The sequence below is a fragment of the Branchiostoma belcheri genome, unplaced genomic scaffold (genome assembly GCF_001625305.1).
Source record: "Branchiostoma belcheri isolate BF01 breed outbred unplaced genomic scaffold, Haploidv18h27 scaffold4, whole genome shotgun sequence".
Lineage (NCBI taxonomy): Eukaryota > Metazoa > Chordata > Leptocardii > Amphioxiformes > Branchiostomatidae > Branchiostoma > Branchiostoma belcheri.
Window position 1 is genome coordinate 793,600 of NW_017804020.1, and position 27,210 is coordinate 820,809.

General features: G+C 40.9%; 1 protein-coding gene across 3 annotated transcripts; it reads left to right on the forward strand.

The window, feature by feature from the left end:
- The first annotated feature begins 730 nt into the window (after positions 1-730).
- On the forward strand, positions 731-23,320 carry LOC109477440 (protein NEDD1-like). Of its 3 annotated transcripts, none has more exons than XM_019778713.1 (17): positions 731-857; positions 1,767-1,977; positions 5,006-5,103; positions 5,534-5,650; positions 6,123-6,263; positions 6,806-7,035; positions 7,552-7,750; positions 8,273-8,393; positions 15,749-15,862; positions 16,844-16,930; positions 17,387-17,589; positions 19,344-19,470; positions 19,659-19,709; positions 20,631-20,864; positions 21,617-21,809; positions 22,354-22,420; positions 22,926-23,320. In XM_019778713.1, the coding sequence occupies exons 2-17, from the start codon at positions 1,848-1,850 to the stop codon at positions 23,028-23,030; spliced, it is 2,217 nt and encodes a 738-aa protein (XP_019634272.1). In that variant the 5' UTR covers positions 731-857; positions 1,767-1,847; the 3' UTR covers positions 23,031-23,320. The 3 variants fall into 3 exon arrangements, with proteins under 3 accessions (XP_019634272.1, XP_019634274.1, XP_019634275.1); XM_019778715.1 differs by having other exon boundaries at positions 20,634-20,864; XM_019778716.1 differs by lacking the exon at positions 19,659-19,709.
- The last annotated feature ends 3,890 nt before the right edge of the window (positions 23,321-27,210 follow it).

Sequence of the window (27,210 nt, forward strand, 5' to 3'; positions counted from 1 at the left end):
CATTTACCGAGGAAGGTTGATTCTTGTCAAGCACCTGCTATTAAAACATCCATGGTGTCTCCAACTCCATTGCTCCTGGACGCAGTTCAGCCAAATAATGATGCTGAAAGAAATCAATTTCATATTAGTCTTGCCATTGTTTGCAGTTAAAAGTGTCTTTACCCAGACATTGCAACATTTTTGGTGTGCACGCCTTAAAAAATGAAAAAAAAATGTTAGCATCGGAAGATTCAACTGAGGCATTGTGATGCTATTTACACATTGACTATCTAGTCAGGTTATCTGTTAACCCCAGAAATCCCACCCCCTCTAAATGCTATGTCAAAGATTTACCGCTAAATGACCTGACAGCATGGTATGAAGGCTCCAATCTCGTTCATCTAGGGGTAATTATATTAGTCTCCTAGGAGACCCAGCAAACTGACATCTCACATGAACTGGCCCAGCTTGCAGTGATTCATACCATATTCGTTAGATGTCGCTGTTGAGCGGTGACGAAGTTACGTGTCAATAACTAGTCGCATATTTGCCAGAAGTTTCGAATGGATTTGAATATGGAAGAGGCGTACCATTTCAAGCAAATTAAGTCATTGTATGAAGAGATTTGTTACATAACGTTTTATTTGCATATTATATTTTGTGGTACGTACTATTTCTTTTGGAAATGGAATAACTTTTATGACGAATCTAATAGGACCGAATTACGTGCTACACTCCAATTCACTCATGCATGTCGCATGCGCTGTTCGTAACGAATCTAAAATGGCGGCAAGTCGATGTTGGGTTGTGGTGCAACGACAAATCTCCTAGTTTTGTCCGCGTTTGCGAGATCCTGTACAAGCCAGAGCAACGGAAAGGTAAAGCACATACTCCAGTAGTTAAAGATATGTACATGGTGAGGATACGCACGTACTGTGGAGGGTTGATTTTCTGTTCTTTGTGAATGTTGACATCGACCCATATCAGGGATAACTTGACACAGTTCTAGTTCTGCCCAGGGATTTGTTTTGATTTCCGTAGGATGATGTACTGTCCCTTTGTCTGTGTCTGTAGTGCATACGCCAAAGCTTTACCAAGAATATGATGTGACAGTGGGTATGTTAGTTATTATCTTGTACTGCTGTTTGTAGTATCAAAATACATGTTTTAGCAGAAGCCATAATTTACAGTTCTAATCTCACGAAGAATTATTTTTTTGTTCCCTTGGCAGTTGAAAGAAAATCCCTTTTGCTTTGGAAAGATATTAGTAAAAAAAGAAAAAAGAAAATTGATTTACAACAGGCCAAACAACAAGCATACTAAGCTTGAAGCACAAACACTGTTACGGTCCGTTTGAAAATGTAATTTGGAAATTGGAACTGTCCAACAATATAACTTATGGTGGACATCAGTCAGAGATGCTTCTTTGTCACTGTCAGTGTCACCAAGTTTTTTCAGTCCATGTACACATTGAAATTCATATCTCTGGCAACCTTTGATAAGAAAATTTCTTAGATAAGAAGGTAATCTTACGATTCTTAGGCCAGTGAAGAGTAGGGCTCCTTGTTTTAAAACTATGCACCAGTTTGGAAGTTTGAATAGTCTACACAGCACAAGATTATGAATATGAGAAGGAAAATAATAAGTGGTAACATTCTTGTTGATTATTATGTGATGTCTGAAATTGTCAGCAGTTGGGTGAAAATCATAGATTAGATACAACAAAGATTTCTTCATAGTTTTAAATTATTGACAATTAATCCAAGAACCCTGCCAATTTCTTTTAGCAAGCCCAGCAGATCCTCCAAGGAAGAAGCACATCGACAGATTGTGAAGAAGAAACTTAGATAGTGCAGTTGGTCGCCATCATGGCGGACTCCCCGTGGCTTGTGTCGGTGGGCGGGGACGCCAAGGTGTGGGAAGTCCCCAGCATGGCCATGGTGTCAGAGTTCAACCCACATCAACAGGACATATCATCTGCCTGCTGGAGTCATAACAGTATCCTTCACCAGGGTTATGGCTAGTGCGAATTAGCGTAGGGGCCCCTACGCTATAATTTTGACCCCCTACGCTAAATTGCACCCCCTACGCTATAATTTTGACCCCCTACGCTAAATTTTCAATACAGCATAGGGGCATTGTGACAGTATTTCTTTGTTCAAGAATGCCAGATCAAATGTGAAAAATTACCAATCAAGGATACATTGTACATACCTTAGAAATAACATTTTTTCCCCTTTGTTTGGGTATCCCTCAAATGGCCCCTTTTTTAACTCAATTTTTTAAAAACTCCGTCCCATCCCCCCTCTCGATCACTTCGCTCCCTCGACTTGCAGCCAGTACACTACGCTAAAATTAAATCCTAGCTAGAACCCTGCTTCATTACTAGTACTACTGTGAATCATGACTTTTTCGCGGAACTTTTATATTCGCGGTTTTAGCAGTCACTTCTGTAGTACATGAATCATTACTACTGTGAACAAATAATTTGCTGACTTTCGTTTGCAACGTCTGCAGTGTCACACGAACATATGGTTCTGTGCACACCTCCATTTTTCTCAGAGTCAAACCACAAACTTTTGCTATTGCGAACATAAAGTGATTTACAGTATCCAGCACTCATACTCCCAACCTAAAAGATTTGGGCACACCAGTAAAAAAAAACAGAAAAATGCATGTTATGAACTTCAGAAGGTAGATCATCATCAGTAATATCAAACATTAATGTGCATGACATTGCAGGAATAATGTGTTTCTTTTACATAGAAAAAGTGGGAGTACCGTGATCAGAGAGCAAGAAAACAAATACATATATTATAAATTATATAATATAATATAACTCTCAAGCTTTGCAGTCCAATGCAATCTGGAGGACTGTTAGTGTCCAGCAAATTGTATGGTTTATCATTATTTTAACCTTGCCTTAGTGATTAATCTCATAATGATATGACAGAAAATTGATAACATTTTGCTAGTTTATGTGTTTCAATCTTTGCAAGCTGAAAAAAATCAATTGTGACATAGTAGTTTCCATGGATATCCATAGAATTGCATATTGGTACATGGACGTACTTACTAGTACCAGTAGTCTATGTCCGTGAACCAATATGCAATTCCATGGCAAGAAATATGTTTCTTAGGCCTAGGGAAAAAAATGTTGTGTTTCCTGTTTCTGACTGACCCAAGAAAAAACTGCCGACCCTAGCCTTTTTTTGTGGACCCCTGCAAGGGACATAATTTTTTTTTTATGATAGGCCTTTTCTAGCTTCATGATCTGACACCTGAGTGATGAAACGTTGTACAGTTGGTTTTCCAACATTGACATTGAAAATAAGACTAGTGATGCCATGCAAACTGTTAGACTGTATAAGTTGGATCACTTGAGACTGCGAAAGTCTAAAAAAAAAAAGAAGGTAAATCCCTACCTATCGACCGTAATTTTTTTCATGACTGAAACAGGAAACACAACTTTTTTTCCCTAAGCCTTATGACAGTTCCCTCCAGAGTAAATGAAAATCAGGGCTACTGGTCTGACCAGTGATGCATACCTAAACCCAATTTTAGGTTCAGGTCCGGATTCAAGTCCAGAGGTTTAGGTTCAGTTCCGGACTTGTAAGTCCGGACCTAAACCCATGGCATATACAAAATTGCATGTTGGCAACCCTGCAATGTTGTCTTGGTGAAACTTTGGCAACATAACATGGAGGCTGGTACTTGACGATGCCCGATGGCAATGTTTTCTTCGGTTTGCAGCAAAGATTTTACAATCTACGGAAGTATTTAGGTGGTTTGGAAAGAAAAGGGGTATGTGAAATGGTCTTTTATGGTAATAAGTCCGGACTCGGTTCTTGACTTTTAGGTTTTTTTGGACTTGAACCTAAACATTCTTACAAGTCCGGATCCAAGTCCAGTGAACCGGTATGCATCACTAGGTCTGACAGTCAGGGCACGTTGTAACCCCCAGCTATTGATTCAAGTGGTGGAAACTATGAATAAACCAGCCCAAGTATCAGGACTGACCCTGTCAACATGAGAAAATCATTTATCAGGCCAGATTGATGACTTTTCTGTGCAAATCAATGCACAGACAATCCCCACTGGGATTTGGTCGAGTTGTTTGTGTTCAATAATTGTAATTATGTCCCTTATTCCACATTTTAGAGTCCACAGAGGTTTCAAACCCACATAATGCCGGTAGTCTGAAATGAGAAAATGTAGAACATTCTGTTTTCGTTTACAGTACACTGTATTAGTATTTCTAGAGATTGGAGACCTCTTGATTCTGAGTTGAGCACTCTACCGCTACACCACACGACCCCACAATATATGTCCAGAAACATTATTATTAATAATTTTATTATTATTATTACATGGATTGGCATTTGCTAAAACACATGATGTTTATCAAACTTCAAAGATGGGAATGCAACAAGATTCCACACCAGCCATCATGATATGGCTTCCATTTTATGACTATCTCTGATTTGACATATTAAATCCAGTAGAAAGATGACAGTTGGAATGGGAAGGAAGATTGCTGTTTGAAAATAGACTCAGTAGTGCCAGGACATTACCGATGTAATGATTAAATGCTATCTCATCAATGCTATCTGTAGTGTATGAAATTAAAAGTACCAAATTAGTAGCTAGTAATTGGTATAATTATCTGTAGTAGATTTGATTTTATTAGATTTTGAATACATGTAATAGTAATGATGTTTCTGGACATGTCGTGTGGCATAACGGCAGAGTGCTTGACTCAGAATCAAAAGGTCCTGGGTTCGAGTCCTGACATGCCACCTGTCTTTTGCCCTTGGGAAAGGCACTTGACATGACTTTCCTCACTTAATTCAAGTGAAAATGAGTATTGTCTGTCCTGTATTTGTTTCTATGTGTGGAACACAACACCAGCAACAGCTGCCTTTGTCCCACGTGTAATGTATTGTTACAATTTCAATAAATCAAATCAAATCATATGTTGTTATGAATGTCAGCATGTTTTATGTGACCTTGACCCTTCCCCCAGACCAGTTCATGGCCACAGCCTCTACTGCAGGAGACAAGGTGGTACTGACTTCTGTCAAGAGGGGAGCGGCACACAATATTGCTGAGTACGCTGTCGGGGTAAGTGTGGTATTCATACTGGTGCACATACTAGCTACTGAGTATCTAATACCAGCTCAAGAAATAATACTAGTAGTCATGCCTTCAAGTAACAGAGTTATGAACCAAGGATTGAGGTATTTTCCAGTGTTCTGCAATATTGCAGAATGTCAAATTTTTCTTATCTCAAATACTTTCCACAAATACACACTTATATAAGTCCAGATCTAAACACATGACGTATATAAAATTTCATGTTGGCAAACGTTTTACATGCAATTTGGAAAAAAAAATACTATTAATAGTATTATATTATAAAGTCACTACTCACTAGTATATTCTGCCAACACCATTGTACCCCAAGCCTTCATTTTCCTTCTGCAGTATTGAAAATGTCCCTGCAAAATGCAGACTGAAGGTGGGTATTTCTAACACTGTCATGTTTTCCCAGGAGAGTCAGACATGTGTTGCCTTCCACTCTACCTCTCGGTACCTACTGACAGGAGGAAAGGATGGAACCATCCATATCTTTGACATCAAAACAAAGAAAGTCAAGAAGCAATACAAGGTACTCCTCAAAGTCTTTATATATAACTGGAATACATACAGAACAACAGTCATACCTTCAAAAGTTATCAACCAAGAATTGAGGTGTTAAAAATCTTGTTTTTCCTGGAACTAATAATCGTAGAGTGGAACTCGCTGCCACCAAGTACAGTAGGAGCATAATCACTAGATAGCTTTAATAGAGTTAGATGTGCAAAGGTTAGGTGTAATAGGTTGTACGGTGTACTATAGCCAGCTGCCCGTGAAGCTGGCATATTATAGAGAAGGGCAGTTATACTGGCTATGCAGATACATAATATATAGTAGATACAGATACAGTCCAAAAGTATGTGCCTCAAAGTTACATTCCTAACTGTGAAACAATCAAGACACAAGATGTAATCTTAGTTACCACTATGTGTTTAGAGAAAGAGTAAAAGATACGTTTAGTATGAGTCTATGACAATGACTGAATGAGTGGGTTTTGTTTCCAGGGTCACAGTGATGCCATAACCTGTGTCACGTTCAACTGGAACGACACGTACATTGCCTCCGGCTCCGTCAACGGTAACATCGTTCTGCACAACGTCACAACCAATCAGGCCAGCAGTCCACTCAGCCTGCCTAAAATGGAGGTGTGTTGGAAAGTCAGGCATTATAGAAACTTGATTTGTAGTCCTGTTTATCAAATTTGTGAGTTCAATGTTTGCATGCAAATGCATGATGTTTACCTTTACATGAGGGCAGTCTAGCATAACAAACTACAGCTCTCACTGAAACACTATTCATGGTGACCATCCCCTCCAATTGTACTGCCACTTGCTACATAATGTAATCCAACACCAAAGGGTGTCTGCTACAGCACCAGTTACCATGGTAACACACTTTTCATGGACATGGTGACCATCCCCTCCAACTCTGTCCTACCGCTTGCTATATAATGTAATACAACACCAAAGGGTGTCTGCTACAGCACCAGTTACCGTGGTGACAGCCGTCTGGTCCAGGTCATTGACCTTATTTATTTGGAGTAGAAAAAGAAGATACAGCAAAAACAATATGTTTTCTTTCTGGAGAGGTAAACATAATGATGAAGATGTCAACAATGCTGTTTACTTCAATGCAAGTCCAGTAGTCTTGCTTTTTGATGGACCTACTGTACGTATTTTTTTTCCAGGCCATACGAGACATCCAGTACTCGTACTTCAAGCGTTCGCTGCTGGGTTCGGTGTCGGACAGTGGGACGGTGGTGCTGTGGGACACCAACACGAGAAGACCGCTCCACTCCTTCAAGGACGCGCACCACGCCCCGGCCACGGCGCTGACCTTCTCTCCCGTGAACGACATGCTGATGGCCACCGTGGGGCTGGACAAGAAGATCTGCTGCTATGATGTACAGGGGAAAAGGTGGGTGGACAGGGCTCCATATTACTACCATATGCAGGTTAGGCCTAGGAAGAAATGTGGTTCCTGTGTGCAGGGCTCAAAATACTGGGTGCATGTGCACCTTAGTACACCCAGATTTGGAGCTGTGCACCCAATCTATTTCTCTGGGTGCACCCAAATATTGTTGTAGGTTTACATTTTAGATGCTAAATCAGCCTAAATGTATAGAAGTATACAACATATTCTTAACATCTAAGTGTCAGAAAAATAATATAATCATTGTTATAGTACTTTTCTGTCTGTCTGTCTCTGTCTGTCTGTCTTCTGTTTGTCTGTCTGTCTGTCTGGATGGATGGACGGATGGACAGACAGACGGATGGACAGACGGACGGATAGATAGATGAATGATTTTGACAGCCAAAACAAAAAAAATAAATAAAATACAATGCAGGTGTACAGAACTGAGATGTCAAATCATTGAAGCAAATAAACACACTTTGATCTTGTATGAAATTCTTCTTCCCTTGTGTTTGTCAGTATCGTGAGAACGATGACGGCCGAGTCACCGCTAACGGCGGTGGACCTGATGTACGACGGCGCCACGCTGGTGGTGGGGTCCACGCGAGGGAAGGTTTACCTGTACGACCTGCGAGCCGGCACCACGCCACAGAAGGTCACGCAAGCACACAAGACCTCCGTCAAATGTCTCAAGTTCAAGTTCCAGATGGCACAGAAGGTGGGAAAAATATACACTAGCTCCCAAAAATAATTTCATCAGGTTGGTAGAACATGCCATGGATATTGAGATTTTCTTGTTCCTACTTTGCTTACATTTCGATGTCTAAGGAAGCTCTGGGGAAGATGTCTGATAGATATCGAAACGTAAGCAAGGTAGATAGAGTACCTGGTTGTGTACGAGAAAATCTCAACATCCCATATGCTAGCTCTCACTCTTATGCAGTGTTCTAGCCAGTATCTGCCTTTTCGTCATTTGTTGACTTTTGCTGCTCATGACAGAGAAATATTTTGCCCAATCCATCATCTTTGACAGACAAAAATTGTCATGTAAAGATATGGAAAGAGATGTCATTGAACTAAGCTTAGTCTACCAGCAAAATTCGCTTTTAAGATGAGAGGGTCAAGATTTCAAAATTTTCCTGGAGAAGATGCCCTAGGACCCCTCTTTGGGATTGTCAGGCACTCTGAATGATATTACGTCAAACAAAATTGAAATGTCAGAAAAAAATTCAAATTTCAGGCTGAAACAGGGAGAAGTGCTTCCCAGTCGTCCACTAAGAAATCTGTGCAGAAGTCGACCTCTCACCCCAACATCAGGTCTGGCAGTGCTCGAGCCAGGGCAGAGGCACGCCCTCCTAAAGGTACCGTGGGACGTTTTAGTATCTCAGTGATATTCTGGCTTAGGAAAAAAATATTATGTTTCCTGTTCCTGAAAAATTATTCTCTTTTTAGACTTTGGTGATCTCTGAAGTGATCCAATACGGTTTAACAAAGTAAAACATGCATGAGGACACCTATAATTTCAATGTCAATGTTGGAGAACCAATTGTACAACACTTCATCACTCAGGTGTCAGATCAGTGAGCTCCGTTGGAGCTAGAAAAGGTTGATCGAAAAATTTTGTCCCTTGCAGGGTTCCACACTAAAAAAGGCAAGGGTCTGCAGTTTTTTCTAGAGATGGGAAACAGGAAACAACATTTTTTTCTTCGCTTCAGTGCTGTATGTGTTGGAATGTAATTATTATCATCATTTCTGACCAGGAATGTCACCTCTGATAAATATCTGTTAGCGTGCATAGTCTAGTGATTAGCGACCCTGCCTCTGGACCTAGAGGTTGGGAGTTCGAATCCCGGCTGCTGTCGCTCACCCAACATGCACTGTACTGGAAAGGTTCTTAGTACCTAGGACGGGATGTTTAACTGTTGTCCACTGTTCATTGTGTTCTTGTTAAAAGAGCTAGGGGAATTTCCTGGTACAATGAACCTGTAAATACTGTACATAGCGTCTGTCTTCTCTGTCACGACCAGTGGGAGATTAGCTCTTCAGTGAGCTAGCACTAGATCGAGATCGCTTCCTTTTTATCTCTGAAGGTCCAGCAAAACGTATTCAATAGATCTACACTTGTGCCAAATAATTTTCCCTTTTCATATTCAGGCAAGAACATTCAGCAGTTTAACAACAATCCCATCTGCCCATATTTTCCTTCGAAATATATCTCCCAAACGACCAGACGTTCCCTCTCCTATATTATCCCCATCTCGCTGCTCTGTTTGGGTTTTTAATTAGAAGAGGCCTCAAGGGAGGAAGGCAGGAAATGGTCTTCATTTTTGAGGCACGTTTAACCTCCAATTAGTATCCGATTACTGGGGAGGATGAAATTGATTGGAACAGATGATATTTGACAGCCGAGCAGAGACAGATTCCCCCCACACAGACTGATTGAAAATATCTCCATCCTGCCTTGAATGAGTTAGGGCTGGAAATCCAACCCACGCATGCAGGTTAGTACAGGTAGAATTGGGGCTGTGCAGGTATTTCTGATGTCTACCTGCACCTAACCTGCACTGGGCCATGTACTGGGTATATACAGGTTAGTGCAGGTAAAATTGGAGCTGTGCAGGTATTTCTGATGTCTACCTGCACCTAACCTGCACTGGTCCATGTACTGGGTATATGCTGGTTAGTGCAGGTAAAATTGGAGCCGTGCAGGTTTTTTTTATGTCTACCTGTACATAACCTGCACTGGTCCATGTACTGGGTATATGCTGGTTAGTGCAGATAAAATTGGAGCTGTGCAGGTACATTTCTGATGTCTACCTGCACTGGTCCATGTACTGGGTATATGCAGGTTTGTGCAGGTAAAATTGGAGCTGTACAGGTCTGATGTCTACCTGCACCTAATTATAACCTGCACTAGGGCATACACTAGGTTTATATACAAATGTAGGTGTATGTGGAATTTTTGTTTGCTGTATTGTCTGTTACAACCTTAGAAGTACTATAAAAGAAATAATGTCAATGGTTTCTGATCAGTTTTTTCTGTCTTCATTGACATATCAACATTGCAGACATAAAAATGTTGCTTGAATGACATTGATATTTACAAAGTTAAGAATGGACACATATATATACATGAACTGATAAACTGTACATCCCAGACATTTCTAGTATCATTATCTTGTGCCAGATTTTACATTTTTTGTGCAGTCTGATTATAGAGTCTGATGGACTGTTGTAGGAAAGAGCTCTGAAGTATTTTTGTTCCAAATTCTGGGTGGTGCAGGTAATTTTCAATGTTGCCCACTCAAGGATTTCTAGCCCCGAGATAGAAATGATATGATAGATGATGATGTATTAGTGCTGAGTATGTGTAACCTTTGGGCCGTCTTCCCACGCGGTGTGCCAGTGACGACTCTTAGATCTAATTCCGCCTGTCAGCCAATGGGAGCAATCCGTGGGCTAACTTCGTTACCATCGAGACTCCCTGTCTATGCTGCCTGCTGTAGCTTCCATGTCGGAGGTTGAGGCTTTGAGGAAAAGAAGTGGGCGTGGCAAACATTTGTACAAGCTTAGACCCCTCTATGATTGCCGGGACGAACCATTTTTTGGTGGGGGTAAGAGGGGGATTTTAAAATTACCAATATTGTTGGTGTGCCCCTTTTCTCTGTGGGCCCCACATTTATATATAGCTTGCTGCTCTCAAGTTTAAGTACAAGATCACACCCAAGTGACCCAACCCTTCCTCCCCCTTGGGAAATATTGGTATACTCTCCCTGGTTGTCAAAGATGGCAAGAGATAATGTGGAAGTGCGTAGCCTGTTCTGTCTGCATCCCTTCAAGTGCTTCTGCGGGCTTTTCGTACGGAAAAGCCGGGATGTACCCGAGGAAATTGTGCCCGTGTACAAGTCTACAGTCCATAGCAGGACAGTGGGGACTGAGACACCAGATGGTGGGACATGTACAGGTACAGCACCTAAGAGAGTTGTTTTCTACATAGATGTCGCCTATGTGACGTCACTACAGATATTCAATTAGTGTACATATTAATACAGGCACTACCGAGGAGAGATATGGAGAATTATGATATAAGAATGGAGATGGAAAACCTGTACAACTCAGCTTCTGCGTATATGTATAATTTATCAAATAGCGAGGCTGGCACTAAGGTATTGGGTATAATTTGCAAGAGTGCTTTTACAACTATGACCTGCTGGTCTAAGCTAGATGGTAGATGATAAGTTCAAACGTAGAACATGATTCCATACATAGAATCTTACATAGGGAACTGTTGTACAGTATTATGTCCAATTTGCTATTGATTGTTAAGTTGTAGTAGACAATCAGTCTTTAGATTGATTGATGTGCTATGCCTACAGTGATGTTTTTTTTGGCACATGGCCCACCAGACTGTAGTAGAGGACAGGATAGAAGCCTTTTACTTGAGATATGCCATGGGTTAGCAGATAATTATTCTTACCGAAGGAAAACATATTGTTTTTGCTCAGTTTCCTCTTCTTCTTCCATTCCAAACACTGACCTCTGACCTGGTCAGCTGGTGTTGGGTTACATAATGTTGCAATTTTATAGTAGTTTACTTTACTTTATTCATAAAAATCAACGTAGCAGTAGTACATGGTACAACTGAATTGTGTTGACCTAACAACAAATAAACACGAGTCAAATTAGCGAAAGTACATTAGAGACATCACAACACTTACATTATACACAGAGGCACTAAGCCTTCATTTGGCTGTTGTATAGACGGATTGAGTAATGTAAGAATGAATTATACAGTCTGTTTGTTCTAGCCTTGGGTACCCTGATCCCCCCCGAGTTCCTGAGAGACATTCCCGTTCCTGCTGGCCTCACGTCCGGTACCAAGTCATGCAGTGGATGCTCCGGGTTTAGCATGTTTTTGAGCAGTTTAACTGCCGCCAGTTCACGGCGTTCCCTAAGAGTGGGAAGGACAGGGACACTCCTCCTCCCACCAAGAGAGATTATCCTTAGGGCCCTCCTCTGTACTTTCTCGATCGCTTGGTCCTGTTGTTTGCTACAACCAACAAGTAGCACATGGCCATACTCAAGTACCGGCCTAACCAGGGCTAAGTAAACCTGTATGAGGTCTGAGACGCTCATCCCTTGTTTAGTGAGGAGTCTGAGGTGATGTAGTCTCCGTGAAGCTTTGGTCACCATTGCGTTGACTTGCTCGTTGAAGGTTAAGCCTTGGTCAAGAATGAACCCAAGACCCTTGGCTGAGCTAACAACTGGTACTGGTGCTCCCCCCAGGGTTAATGTAGGTGGCTCAGGGACACTTCTGCAGAAGCAGATTTGGAGTAGCTGACTCTTTCCGCCATTGAGAGTCATCCTGTGTTCACTGGCCCAAGAGTCGAGATTAGATGTTTCCTCTTCGACTGATCTGTCATCATCTGCCTTGAGTGCCAACAATGTCCTGGACAACGTGACGTCATCGGCGTACCCGACATTCATAGTATCCGGGTGGACAGTTCTCCTGGTGCTCATAAACAGCAGAAACAAGTATGGGGAAATGACCCCACCCTGAGGTACCCCAGATGTAAGAGTACGCCAGGAGCTCGTCTCCCCGTTTGCAACTACTCTCTGCTGTCTGTCCTTCAGGTAGTTATGAATCCATGCTGACATTCCCGAACTTAACTGGAGGTTGATCACAGTCTGGAGGAGCAGGGCGTGGTCAACACGGTCGAAAGCCTTACTCATATCTGCGAATACTGCACGGATCAAGACTGGCTTTTGGGAGTCCAACGCACTCATCCACGTGTGAACCATGCGCACCAGGGCAATTGTGGTAGACGACCCCCGCAAGTATGCGTATTGGTCCTTGATAACTGCACGCAAGGTAGGTAATAGTCTTTTCAGGACACACTTTTCCAGCAATTTAGCCAGGACCGGAAGAAGAGACACTGGCCTCATGTTGCTAACCTCGGATGAACCAGCAGACTTGGGCACAGGGATGACATTGGCCGACTTCCAGATGACTGGTACTATGCCCTCACGGTATGAGGCGTTGAACACGTGAGTAACTACTGGGGCCAGGTCCTCTGCAAACTCCTTCAAAACCCAAGTGGGGAGGTTGTCTGGACCGCAGGACTTCCTGGGGTTTGTGGCTTTCAGTAGCACCTTAACTTCTCCGATGGAGCATAGGTCAGGACTTGACCGAGTGAGTGGTAACGGGAACATGTTGAGACACTGACTCACGCACCAGGCATCAGCAAAGTGTTGGCTGATCTTCTCTGCCACATGCCCCTCATCCTGCTCATGTGTGGTAACGCGTGTGCCAGATCCATGTGATCTTCCAAGTTCTTTATTGATACACGACCACCATTTGTGGGGGCTTTCACTCTTGAGATGTTGAATGTGGTTACGATAGTACCAGTTTTTTGCTTGTCTAACCACAGTTTTTGCCTTGTTTCTGAGACTCCTCCATAGCGGTGATTTCCCATGCCGCTTGAACTCGGCTTGTCTGCTTTCAATAGCCCGTTGAACCCTTTTTGTCATCCAGTTCTTGTCATTTGTCTGCACAGTCTTTAACCTGACAGGGAAGTGAGAGTCAACAAGTGACATGACAATGGAGTAGAACTTGTCGACCTTGTCCTCAACTATTGGTGCTTCGAGCACAGCAGACCAGTCCTGCATGGCTAAGGCCACGGCAAAGTCTCTCTTCATGGAGTATTTGATCACTCGACGGGGGAGTTTAACAGATGACTGCTTTGCTACCTGAGCTCCCGACTGGATTATGACACAGGCATGGTCACTGTTCCCAATAGGAGGTATAATCCGCGGTGAGGAGTAGTGTTGCGCAAGGTTAGTAATAATAATGTCCAGGGTAGCTGAGCCCCTCGTAGGCTGCTTGACTATCTGCTTCAGTTCAGGATGGGCCGCCAATAACGGTCGAAGAGGGAGGCCATTGAAGTCCCCGCAAAGCAGAAGCCCAGCTTGGGGTTGATGACTGCAAATATGATCGATTGTGGTGATAAGGTGGTCGGTTATCTCTTTAATCCCTTCTTTGTTGTTTCTGTTTGGTGGATGATACACTACCCCAAGAATAATCACAGGGACAGTTCTGGGAAGCCAATGTGGACGCAGTTGGACCCACATCACCTCAAGCTCCTTGTTTTCCAGGTCAAAGAGTCTACGAGTAGGGATGTCATCTACAATGAAAGGAGCCAATCCACCCCCCCTCTGTCCTTGCCTATCCCTCCTAAACAAATGGTAGCCAGACATGGACATAACATTATCAGGGATGTCATCGGTAGCCCAAGTTTCCGTAATACAAGCTATTTGAACAGAGTAATTCTCTAGACTGGCCTCTAATTCAAACTTCTTATTCATAAAGGATCTAATATTTGTCAACATTAATGTAGGTAACAGTTTGCATATCACATTTGTGTTGTTGCCCTGTGCTGTACATACAGTAGCTACTGGTCTAAGTACCCTGTCCCTTTTTAGCTCTCTTTTACTGCCGTTACCATTCCCGACAATTGTTTTGATCCGGCAAAGCTTTTCTTTTCTTTTTATCCCTCCCCGACTACCCCTACGATTCCACTTGGTTCGGTCGATATTTCCAAAAGGTCTAACACGGGCTGGGAAACACATTTTGATTTGTGGGTTTAAACGTTAGCTACTTAGAACAATCAAGTCACAGCTGTTCCGCACTAAACAACAGCAAAGACAGACTACAAGTCAAAGACTAAAACACTGACAAAAATAACAGCAGCAGCCGCTGACCCGGCGCTAAAACACGTTACATTTATAGTCACATGCAAATTACCCTAAATTATTGGCATTATCACATCCAATTACATGATATCGAACTATAGTCAAATTGCACTGCAGTAACTAAAAGCTAAGTAATAATCTAGAGCTAGAGGAGAGGCATCAGAGGTCGGAAGAATGGCGCCCTCCCCACTATTAGAACATATGATAACCAGTGGGTCTTATAAACACTCTAAAACTAAAAATGTCGTCAAAATGACACCAACAATAAGTTAACAAAACTGAAAGCAATTAATCCATCATGTTAAGATAAATGGATGGTTTGTTTTAGGAGGATTTAGACTCTGTCACCATATATATGTCTGTGTTCAAGTATTAACAGAGCAGACCATATGCAAAGGTAAACATTATCCATTTGCTTTGCAAATGTTACCTTTCTAGTTTTATTGTTTGAATTTTCAAATGACTCTTATGATAACAGCACCAAACATCATACTATATATTCATAGTTGACATACATGTACCTCTAATCATTAAAAGATGTAGTATGGTAGTAGTTATACAATGTTACTTACAGTAGTACATGTAATATCCAGTCATAGAGGGTGCAGGTCTCAAAATACTTTTTTCTGCATACCTGCACTGGTGCAGGTAACATTGAGAATTACCTGCACCAGACAAATTTTACCTGCACCACTGACTTTGGAAAGTATGGGTCATACTATAGAAAAACTGTTCAGAAACCATTGCCATTATTTCTTTTACACTTCACTCAAAAGGTAGGTGGTACCAGTTAGTACAAATTTAAGTCCACATACGCCTATATAAACCCAGTACATGGACAGGTAGACATCAGAAATACCTGCACAACTTCAATTTTACCTACACTAACTTGCATGTGCAGGTGGGATTTCCAGTGAATAGGTTATACTTTTAATTGGTCAAACGTATCATTTTTTTTCAACAGGCATCCCCCAGAGTGCCAGCACGGGCAGCATTTCTGATCAGGACAAGCAGGCAGTGCGTGTTCCCTCCAAGGACAACTTACAGAGTGAAGAAATCTTCTCCCCCATCAGAGATGGTACCTTCCAACATTCCTATTATATACATATATGAGCTAAGGCCACACCAATTTATTTTGTTGGTTCTTGGATTTTTTTAGAAAAAATTTGAAGCGACACGGCAAGAAAAAAATGAAAACAGGTCTAGGCATCCTATTATAGCCCAAATGCAACGATAGGAGCCAAAGAGTCAAAACAAAATGTTGGGTTCATATTTAAACAATGAATTTTGAATTGTTGATCAAACCACTGCATTGATAGATGGAAAAACTGTAAGAAAGTGACTTTCCTCAACTGTTGGAGGCAAAATATTGGCATTTTTGAGTTGATTCAGAATTTTTTTTTTTTGCAAATCAGAAAAAAATGAGGCAAATCCCAGAACCAACAAATTAAATTGGTGTGGCCTAATGAAGTAAAAGTTGGACTCCAATTGTTTCTCCTTTTATCTTGAATGCTAGCAGTGACAGCTGATATACATAACAATATTTTAACAGAGAAACATCACGTGAGTCAAGTATTGTAGCAGTGTATATCGACCACATCTTTTCTGGGGTTTAATAAAAATCTCCTGCCTAAAAACTAGATTTGGCAAATTTCTTTGCACACAAAAAATCCAGGTTATTCGCATTACCGTATATATGTTATCAGGCCCCACATGACTGGTTTGAATAACAGTACTGTCAACAGCTTTGATCATATCCAGTCCCATGTCTGCTTACTGTTTCTCCATGCTGTAGAGACATAGCCTGGCTGCTATCCATTTTGTAATGGGCTTTATCTAGCTGGCCCTAGTTTTTTTCAGGCTAGCGAGTGCAGTTACAAAATGGATGGCACCCAGGCTAGTGAGCACAAGGAGTCTGTTACAAACCAAATGTCACAAAGACATAGTAGATACAAGGTGTGCCGAAATTTGTGATGCAGTGACAAATAACTGTCCTGGTATGTTTCAATGTGTTTGTCAAATGTATCACTATCAGGACGTTGTTGTTTTTGTTTACTAGCATCGTCCGGGACTGGAGATGCTTCTAACCAGCCACGCCCTCAGTTGGAGGGAAAAGCTGACATAAAGGCAGATCCTGGCAATAATGGTATGTTTGTCTGTACATATGGCATCATATTACCTGTAGTGAGATTTAGATGTCAGAAGATACAGTATTGCAGTGTTCGAAATACCTGTCTGCAGTCTACAATCTGCAGATAGATTTTCAAGATTGCAGAAGAAAAATTGTACACTGATATTGTGACACTGGTATTGTGTTTTATTTTGTACATTACGGTATGTAAGTCCAGACCAATCCAATCATTTGACTGTTTAATTCAGCTCCTTCATCTTTTTCTGATTTGCTAAAAGGAAAAGAAAAAAGGTGGCCGTTTTACCAGTTAGTAGCTGAACTGGATCTTGTCTGTCAACATCTACAAGTAAGCTAGACCATGTGTAGGTAAACATGAAAGCAAATGTTACCTTTCTAAATTTTATTTATTATTTTGAGACCTAAGTACTATTTCCATATCTTAGATGTCACTGAATGTCATTTCAACTGTAGGAATAGGAGTATTCTCCCCTCTGGGAGACAACATGACCACACCAGTAGCTGCAGTAAGAAGACATCCCATTGGCTCAGTGGACACCCCCGAGGGAGCCTCCTTCCTTTCCCGACCAATGGCAGGTGGCGAGAGCAGCGAGTCTGAGCCAGATGCCAGGTTTTCAGCACCAAAGCCATCATTTGTGTCACAAATCCCAACTCTGGTGAGAGGCTGTTCCTTATTGGCTACTTTGTTCTGAACATATTTATGTTCTTTGTAAATATCAGTTACAGTCACATGTACATAACTCTTATGTGTACGCCTTGTCCTAGTAAACAACATTGTACAGTGATCATTTCAACAGTAATTCTAACATCACAGTAACAGTAACAGCATTGCAAGTGGGTGTTATGAGTGCACTGTCTCCTTGATTCTCACAATATTCCTATCACTGTCATTCCTATCAATGTCTGCCTGTGTGTAGTCCAGTGGTTAGGGACTCTTGAACATCATAGAGGTTGGGAGTTCGAATCCCGCTGTTGTTGCTCACCCGACATGCACCGGCTACTGTTCATTGTGCTTATCGAAAAGAGCTAGGGGAATTTCCCTGGTACAGTGAACCTGTAAATACTGTACATAGCGTCTGGTCCCTGACAAAACCAGTGGAAGAATAGCTCTCAAGTGAGCTAAAACTGGACTGAGATCACTCTCACTGTGTTTCTCTATGTAAGTGTACTCACTGCTGGTTATCCTTTGTAGACTTCCCACGCTTGTGTTCTGTAGGTACATGAAACTTAAGGCATTTTTCCTGTACACCATTCATAATGTTTTTGTCCAACAACCAAAAATGCTCAAGAGACACAGGAGATAAAGTTTGAACACAGCAGTTTGTGATTCTTTCCGTATGAAATGAAAAATGAACACAAGCTCATTGCAAATCATACATATGAGTTGGAATGTTTCACAACTTTCAGACCCACATTCGAGTAGAATATGATTATGGGGATTGTTCCTGACTACAAAAGTGATGGGGGAAACTAGCTCCCATTTCTATTATGTCGTAACTATAAACTGTAATTTCACTTACCCAAATTTTCGACTCACAATTCTTGGACAAAGACTGGAGTTATACAGTTGAAAATTTGTGTAAGTCCAATATCTTGTGTTGGAAATTACAGTACAAATTTACGGCATAATTACATCTACCAACACAGATGAACTTTCAAGATACATTGTAGCCTTAGCTCGTGCTTTCCAATGTCTTTCCTACCACGTTTGTCACCCACGAAGTATGGCTTACAGTACTAACCCTGTAGTCCCTCCCCAGCACTGCTCTGTCTGTACCTCACCTGTGCATGTCTATCTTCTCTACTGTACCTCCACGCTAACTCTCTAGGGGAGAAGGTTCATGCCATGGAAGTGGAGGAAGCGAGTGAGTACTCACACCTCGTGGCATGTCAGGCTATCTTTACCCTCTAATTCTGGTGATTTCCTAGTAGTAGTAGCAATAGTAGTAGCAGTAGTAGTAGCAGTAGTAGACCCGATAATAGCAGTAATAGTAGTAGTAGTAGTAGTAGTAGTAGTAGTAGTAGTAGTAGAAGTAGCAGTAGTAATAGCAGTAGCAGAAGTAGTAGTAATAGTAGTAGTAGTGGCAGTAACAGTAGTAGTAGCAGTAGCTGTAGAAGTACTGGTAGTAGCAGTAATATAAGTAGTAGTAGCAGTAGTGGCATTAGTAGTAGTATTAGTAGTAGTAGTAGCAGTAGTAGTAGCAGCAGTACCAGCAGTAGCAGTAGTGGTAGTAGCAGTAGTAGTAGTGGTAGTAGTAGTAGTAGTAGTAGTAGTAGTATCCAGTCTTTGATTATACTGTTGCAGGGTTCCCTGATACAAGTGGCCAGCAGCCAGCTTTTCCTCCATTTAAAAAATGAAATAAGATAATACAGAAGATTTGTAAAGGTAACATTTTTCCTCTTTTTGCAGCCATCCAACCTGACAACATCTACTAGCAGCGACAGTGAGCCTGCCCTGGGAATGAGACCAGCAGCGTCGGGCGCTCTCAGTTCCAGGAGACCCACCAGCCCGGGAGAGGCCAAAATTGCAGAGAGGGGTAAAATCCACAAATACCACTAGACATCTAACTCTGTCACCCAAAAATAACACGTTAAGTTAAGATAGAATTCTTATTTTGTGTTTTGTGTAGCAGAACTGAAATGGCTGTTTTCTTCTCTTTACTACTAACCACATATCTACCCTTGTCTTTACCACCTGTCCACCCTTTCTCTCTCCCATCTGAAGGCCATGTCAGTAGAAGAGGAAACATGGAAGTCTTGAAAACAGGGCACAGAGGTTAGCATATGGTGCTCACGTGTACTTTTCTGAATAGACAAAGTTGTATGAGGAACCTTGTTTTATTTTGTCCTTGGGGTAGCTAGCATGGTGTAAGGTATGTCATTTATACACAGCTGAAAACCTGGTGGTACGAAAACTGTACGCATGAGCATATGAAAAGTGTGTACATGTATGTTGAATTTTCCCCCAAATCAGCCTGCTTTGACGTATTTCAAGAATGTTTGTTCCTATCACCTTGAGGGCTGGCGTACGATCTGCACGTATATTCTAGATGTACGCCAAAGCAGGCTGGTTTACATGCAAGAAAAAATCGTTGCAATCAGTTTCGGTAACCGTTGCAGGTGTACACGGTTTTTCATTGACTGTGTATAAATTGGGTTTGCATATAGTTTGCACCTGGTGGTAGTCATAGAATCCTAAGCAGGTGAGGGATGGAACTAGTTGTATAAAAAAGAAAACCATGATATTGTATTTTCTACCAAGAACCTGATTTTTTGGAAGACACAAGGCCACACCAATTAAATTTGTTGGTTCTCGGATTTGCCTCTTCATTTTTTTCTGATTTATAAAAAAAAAAAGATTCTGGTTCTGAATTAACTAAAAAATGCTCATATTTTGCCCCCAACAGTTGAGGAAAGTTCTCTTTTCTTCCTAGTTACAGTATTACAGTTTTTCCATCTATCAATGCAGTGGTTTGATTAAAAGTTCAAAATTCATTGTTGAATATTAACGCAGCCTTTTGTGTTGACTTCATGGCTCCTATCGTAGCATTTGGGGCTATATTAGGATGCCTAGACCTGTTTTTTTTCCCCTGTTGTTTCATATTTTTTCTGAAAAAATCAGAGAACCAACAAATTAAATTGGTGTGTCCTAACATTCTATGATTTCCATTTACCAGTGGTGTGTTTTGTACCCCAGCAGGAGTTCCCATCACCAACCCGGCCATGCAGTCAGCTCACCAGTCTGTGGCCCAGCCTGTCCCCCAGCCATCCATCCCCCCCAGCCTGGCCAACTCTCCGTCCGACCCCGACCTGAAGGGAGCGGCCGCCCCACCCCTCCCCCCGCCCAGCGCCCCAGCCCCAGGGCTGGGCATCACCACCCTGCCGGGATCTCCTGCCAGGAGGGTGGGGTCTCCTGCACCAGGGTCACCAGGTAGGTAGAACATTATTCTATCTTATTTATTACCTGCACCAAGAAGGTTATGTTCTCAGCAGCATTTGTGTGTGTCTGTCTGTCTGTAAAAACGATAACTTGAAAATGCTTAGACGGATTGTCTTGATATTTGGTAGGTGGATACATGTAGTTCTTGATTTTTTTTTCAAGTCATTCTATGGAACATTAGCCCCTATGATATAACCCCACGTGATACATATAGAATACTACACAGTGTATTCCGTACCGCCCGTGGTACCAGCCCAACCACGGGTTGGATCGGCCGAAGGGAGGTCCGATCCGCAGGAGGGCTGGGACCGAGGGTGATGCGGAATACACTGTGTGGTATTCTATTTATGTCATACCCACCTTAGAAAACAGACATTTCAATGCAAAATGTGCCAGAATTTGGTACAAATGTATATCTAAACAATAAGTGTAACAGCGTCAAAATCCAACATCCGAATTTGGTGTTCGAGGTTTCAAATGCGTCACACTCCATGCGCGCGAAAAGCGTTCAAATTATTCTATGGAGCATTTGGAAGCCCGGGTCGTACATGTAAAGAACCCGGGGCCGTACTGTTAGTTATCACACTGGCCGGAATACCCATACCAAACGTAACCACGGCCCAGGTATGACATAAAGCTAGTTATTACACGGGCCGGAAAACCCATGCGAGATGTTATTGCGGCCCAGGTATAACCTGAAAAGTTGCTCTTTGCGTAGTCTTAATATGCCCCTATTCCCACAGATGTGCGAGCCAAAGTGGGACTGCTGGGTGGAGCCTCCTCCAGTATGAACTCTGTACAGAGTCCTGAGTCTGAGGATGAAGTAGGAGACAGAGTCAAGAGAAGGGTGGACGCCTCGGCCGCTCACTACGGGCTGCAGCCTTTCCAGATCGAGTTCATCAAGAACCTGGTGGAAGATGCCATGGATGAGTGCAGGTAGGGCTGAGATCTAAAATGTTTACAGAAAATTCTTGAAATTAATTCAGAAGATAGTTAGATACATGTGATTTCTTAGGCCATGTTCATTTGATTATATGGATGATATCTGCGCGCGCATGAATTTTTGTCCGTTTCCAAAAATATTTCGACCATACTGTAAATTGTACAAAGTAGCTGCAAAATGAGTAAATATATGCCGTAAATTGAAAAAAAATCTTATAACGATTCTTATGTTGCAGAATGCCAAAATTCATTCCAAAGGAAAATGTAAAAATGAAAATGAAGAGTCTATTAGATATATTCACCATGCCAAAAAAAGAATTGTTCAACCTTCATGACCACCTAGATTTCATAATGAAGGCAACATTTTTTTTTTTTTGCCAAACTTTTTTTTATTCGCACGCTCGCATCAGTTTTGGGGTTTCAAGAGGATGTCATCCATATGATCAAATCAACCTGGCCTTAGTGGAATTGTGCAGTGGATATTACCTTTTGAATTTTTGCCAAGGATAACAATTATTGTATTCTGTCATTTTTCTAGACTTGCTATGCACACAGACATTGTCAACCTGCAAGTTGAGATGCTGAGGCAATTCCAGATACAAAAGGTAGGGGGAGCACTTGTACAGCATCACTTTGGCTTAGAAAGTATCAGAAGTTAGTCATGCTGTGCTTGAATTATCAGTTTACTACATGTACTTTCTAGCTGCTTTACAATGTATGCTGATTGTACCAATCTATGACTTGATTTTTTTATTGGTCATCAGTCAACGAAAGTGCCAAAAATGTTCAATAATTACCCTCTTGGTAAGCCTTAAAAATGACTTTTGTAACCAAGCTTGACTGCAGTATATTTGTAAGCTTTCAAAGGTGTTCAGAAACAAGAGATTTTTTTTAAATCTCAAGATGTTTTTCAAAAATCTCGAAAGAAAAAAATCTCAAGAATTATCTCGAGATGTTTTGCTCAGTAATTGAAAAATGTTGAGATTTTCTAAAATTTTTTTCAATCTTCAAGATCTGAAAAATGAATGAAGTCTTGATATTGTTTCCAATGAATGATATGAAACAATTTTAATTTGTAATGTCATAATTTTTCCATCTTTTATCCCACAGAGCGAGGTGAACACCCTGTTGCAGAGGTACTCGGTGAACGAGTCCCTCGTTTCCGAGATCGAGAGATTACGAGAAGAAAACCGCAGACTGAAGACATACCATTAGAATCACCCCCCTCCCCCCCAAGTCGTGTGCAGTATATATATAAGAGGCTTGTCTCCGTTTGTGTGTCGCTTGCCATCCATGTAGAGACTATGCTATTTTTGTCTATACATATTTGTCAAAACAGTAGATAGGATGGTTAATTATAAACCAAGAAAGGTGAAAGAGGTCGGAAACTTTATGAAGGGTTATGAGAGAATCTAAGAGATCTGTGTATGATCTGAAACAACGGAAATTGAAATTTTTGTGTTACACTAAGGGAAAAGTGTTGTGGCATCGAGTGGCTAGGAGAGCAGACACGAGACCAAAAGGTTATGGGTTTGATTCCTAAAAATGCATTCCTGGCTAGACATTGTGTCCTTAGGAAAGGCACTTTCCTTTCTCTATCTAGGTGTAAAATGGGCACCTGACTTCGGTCGGGGAGGTAAAAGGCAGTAGAAGGAGAGAGAGTTGGGCTCTACCTTCCATTACTGTGACCTGGACAGAGAAGGCTATGGGACTACCTTTATCTTTTAAAAGAAAAATGACAAACAATGAACTGTGGATATGAAAGAAGTACATATAATATGAAAGTCACGAGAAAGAGTTATGCATGGATGCTCAGTTATGAATTCCTCAAAATCTGGGAACACTATTTGGAAAGCAAAAGAAGGGTGGAAATATGTTTTCATATACAAAAAATGTAGTCTACAAACTGTACAAGTCATGCATTATTGAATTGTCATAATGAAAAAGCCATAAAGACCTTTGTCAATATTTGATGGTTCAAAGTTTTATTTCGGTACTCAAACATACTAATGTACCTCAGAGGATCAAAGCTAGTCTTACATTCAGTACCGTGGTATTTTCTTTCATACTTGATTGTCACATTTGTTTCAAACCTTTTTAGAAATATGATTGAATTGACGTTCTGTTCTTGAGTCTAGACATATACATGTATGTGCATAGTCCAGAAACAGTATATTACCATATATGTTCTAAATTTTGAAAGTCCTGTGTAGGGGTGGGTACCAGTTCAGCTCAGAATAGCATGCAATAACCTAGTCAAAAACCTGAATGTTGTGAACTATTTCTTGTTTCGACTCTTTATAAAGTACAAAATATTGTCGACATTCCTGTCTAGACATCTTATCTGGTCATAAAGGATATAATTAAATCTAAATTAGCCTGAATTCATATGCTTGTGCACTGAAAATAACTAGGTATGTCATTCCAGTATGCCGGTACCAAAAAACATTTGACCTGTCTTGCTCTCCAAAATATGATGCAGTACTACTGTTACTATAATCAGGTTCAGGTCTGGGCCTGATTGTCTGGACTTGGATCTGGACTTGGACCTATATAATCAAACTGAACCGGTACCCACCCCTAGTCATGTGACATAATTGATTGTCCTCAATACTGGAAATGTTGTGGTTTATAGTAGTGCTTGTCACTTGCAAAACCCCTTGTGTAGGTTTGGTGAACAACTTTGATGACTTAATCATTATTCCCATAGACATGTAGTTGAATTCTGTTCAGAACCACATTTGTAAATGACCTCAGAAGTTGACTTGATAAATTTAATGTGGACATTGCTAATAAGTCACTTTGGACTGCCTCTGAACACTGGATAGAATAACATATCAGGGTTCGAAATACTTTTATTTCCAGAAGTTAGGTTCCTCATCAATATTATTACACCTGTATTAAGGTATCACTCATATTCTGGCCAAGGCAGGGCACTTTTTTCGTAAGCTAGGCCACTGTAAAAGTTAAAAAGATCGCTTTGTATATTGATGTATTGAAAAGAAAAGATAACTTGTATGTGGAGCAACCTAGCGTCTCCAGTAATTCTTGCACAGAAAACAAGAATGTCGACCGTGGGTATTTCGAACCCTGCATATTCATGATCATAGACTTTGGACAGTACAGAGTGCCATGATTGTATGTCTTTTACAAAATGTCTCTTGTGTCCCAGTTGCATCATACTTGGGTATGATTGCAGTAACAAATACTCAGATAACCTGGATGTAGTAAGGTAATGGCTATATATATAAAGACCACACGTGTACTACTACAATGTACTTTTGATATTACATTGCACTATGGTTACAGAAACCACTGCAATGCCTGGATATACATGTGTATGGGTTACTATTAGAAGATCGATCCTTGAAAGATGTGATCTACCACAATCCCACTCAAGAACATAATTACTGTGTAATTCTGAAAGGGAATTAATTGTAAATATACAGGGGACAAAGCTGGTTATTTCTTTATCCATGTAAGTATTGCGCGTTGTAAACAAACGAAATGGGTGGATGCCATCCATACCTGCACCATATGTACCTAGCTGTATTAAAATGAAAGGCATCTACATGAGTAGATACCGGTAGCACATCGGATGCAACCTTGTTGAACACAATGCTGTCCTTGAATGAGTACATGTAGCAAACTTACCAGTATATCTCACAATTATGATTTCCTTCATCGGTAACTAGAACACCAAGATTATACTGTGTAGTTCCCTTCATTTCAAAGACACTTGCAGTGTTTCAGTGCTAGCAAAAGGGTGGATTTTTAATGTGAAGATATGACCCAAGACTCAAAAGCTAACCAGTAGACGTACGCAACTTTTGTAAACCCTGTACATACTTTCAACTTGTACAAGAAACTGAGCTCAACTGCTATTATTGTAAATACATGATGGTAACGGAAAAAGTCTGAAATAAGTTATGAATCTACCTATCCAAAGTACAGTCCTCAGTTCAAGTGAAACAAATTGAATGCGTGTGCTTTGAAAAAAGAGCATAACATTGTAGAGTGAAGTTAGAGAAATTGTTCCATGCTGTAACAAATTTTGTATGAAACTAGACGTTAAAATATTTGCACTTTCCACTCATGTATTTACATTCCAAAGTCAATAGAAGCTTCATTGAAGTTGCAAATGGTTTGAGTGTTTTTATTTTTACAACAGTCCATACTGTGCTCTGGGTAACTACAAATTCCTAGACATTCTGTTGCCCCCTAAAATCATTTTAATTATGATTGTTCAGAGTATGAATCAGAACTTGTTTACAATAAAGCTATTCAATTCAAAATGTTGACTGTGTGATCTGAAACATCTCTCTCTCATTCAGTTTGAACAGGCTTAACCGGAAACCCGTCTTGAATGTATAGCATTTTGAATCATCCGCATTTTATTTCAATACCAGAAAATACACAAAGAAAGAAAAAGACAAAACTCACATGTGCAGCTATGATCTTTTTTCAATGTCTGCTATGATGTGTACAAAAACAGCAATCAGTCATAGTTTTTGCATAAAAATCATTGCAAAAACATTATGATTGGTGAAAACACATTTTGTTATGTAAAGGCCTCTAAAAGCTATTTTAATTCTAAGGATATAATTCCATCCTCTGGCTTCCCACATGTGATAGCTCAAGTGCACTTTGCAAAGCTGTTCTTGGCTGCAGTACTTTCAATCGTCAATAGATGGGGCAAATCTAAAGTTTTCCGCGACAGCAGCTCAGGTGAGCTTGACGACTAGTTTTGTGTTTCTTCACTCAAAACAACCTCCTTGCTCGGAAGCAGAAGTCAAAACTTCCCAGAGATGTAAGATGATATGCCCCACTATCAGCTAAAAATATTTCATTTCTTTCAAGCACCGAATCAGTGGCATTTTTCTTATCACATGGGAATGGCCCCTCTTAGGTCATTGTTACAAGGCATGATGGGAACCAGACATGCCGTATTACGCCTTTGAGTTGGCGATATCCTTGTGCCGACGTCCCAAAGTCAAATTAGTGCCAAAATGTTCTCTTTTCACGCGAGATTCGGTAACGTCCGTTTGGATTATTCTTCTCATAATTAATTTTATATTTAAGTGTTTGTCAAATCTACTGGTAATATCGAGGACTCTATCCATGTCCACAGGGAGGAATCTGACGATGAATATTCATCCGCAGTTTGAAACTGGGGTCCTCAGGTCGAGCCGGTGGTAGTCATATCAAGACCCCATAGGTGACCAAATAATCAAGTGTTACATTTCCAATTATTTCCAGAATTTTTGCTATCATTTATCCAATGGTATGTACTTGGAAGTGTAATATAATTATTTTTCGATTTGGTGTATCATATTAGATTTTTATGAACCTTTAGAGGCAGTTTTCTCAGTTTGCTATAGGTCTTCACCAGGCA

Bases quoted from the DNA above. Each gene is read 5' to 3' on its own strand.
- LOC109477440 (XM_019778713.1), top strand. From the start codon at position 1,848: ATGGCGGACTCCCCGTGGCTTGTGTCGGTGGGCGGGGACGCCAAGGTG. The intron at 8,394-15,748 runs GTACCGTGGGAC...TTTTTTCAACAG, and splicing joins AGAGGCACGCCCTCCTAAAG to GCATCCCCCAGAGTGCCAGC. The intron at 22,421-22,925 runs GTAGGGGGAGCA...TTTATCCCACAG, and splicing joins GGCAATTCCAGATACAAAAG to AGCGAGGTGAACACCCTGTT.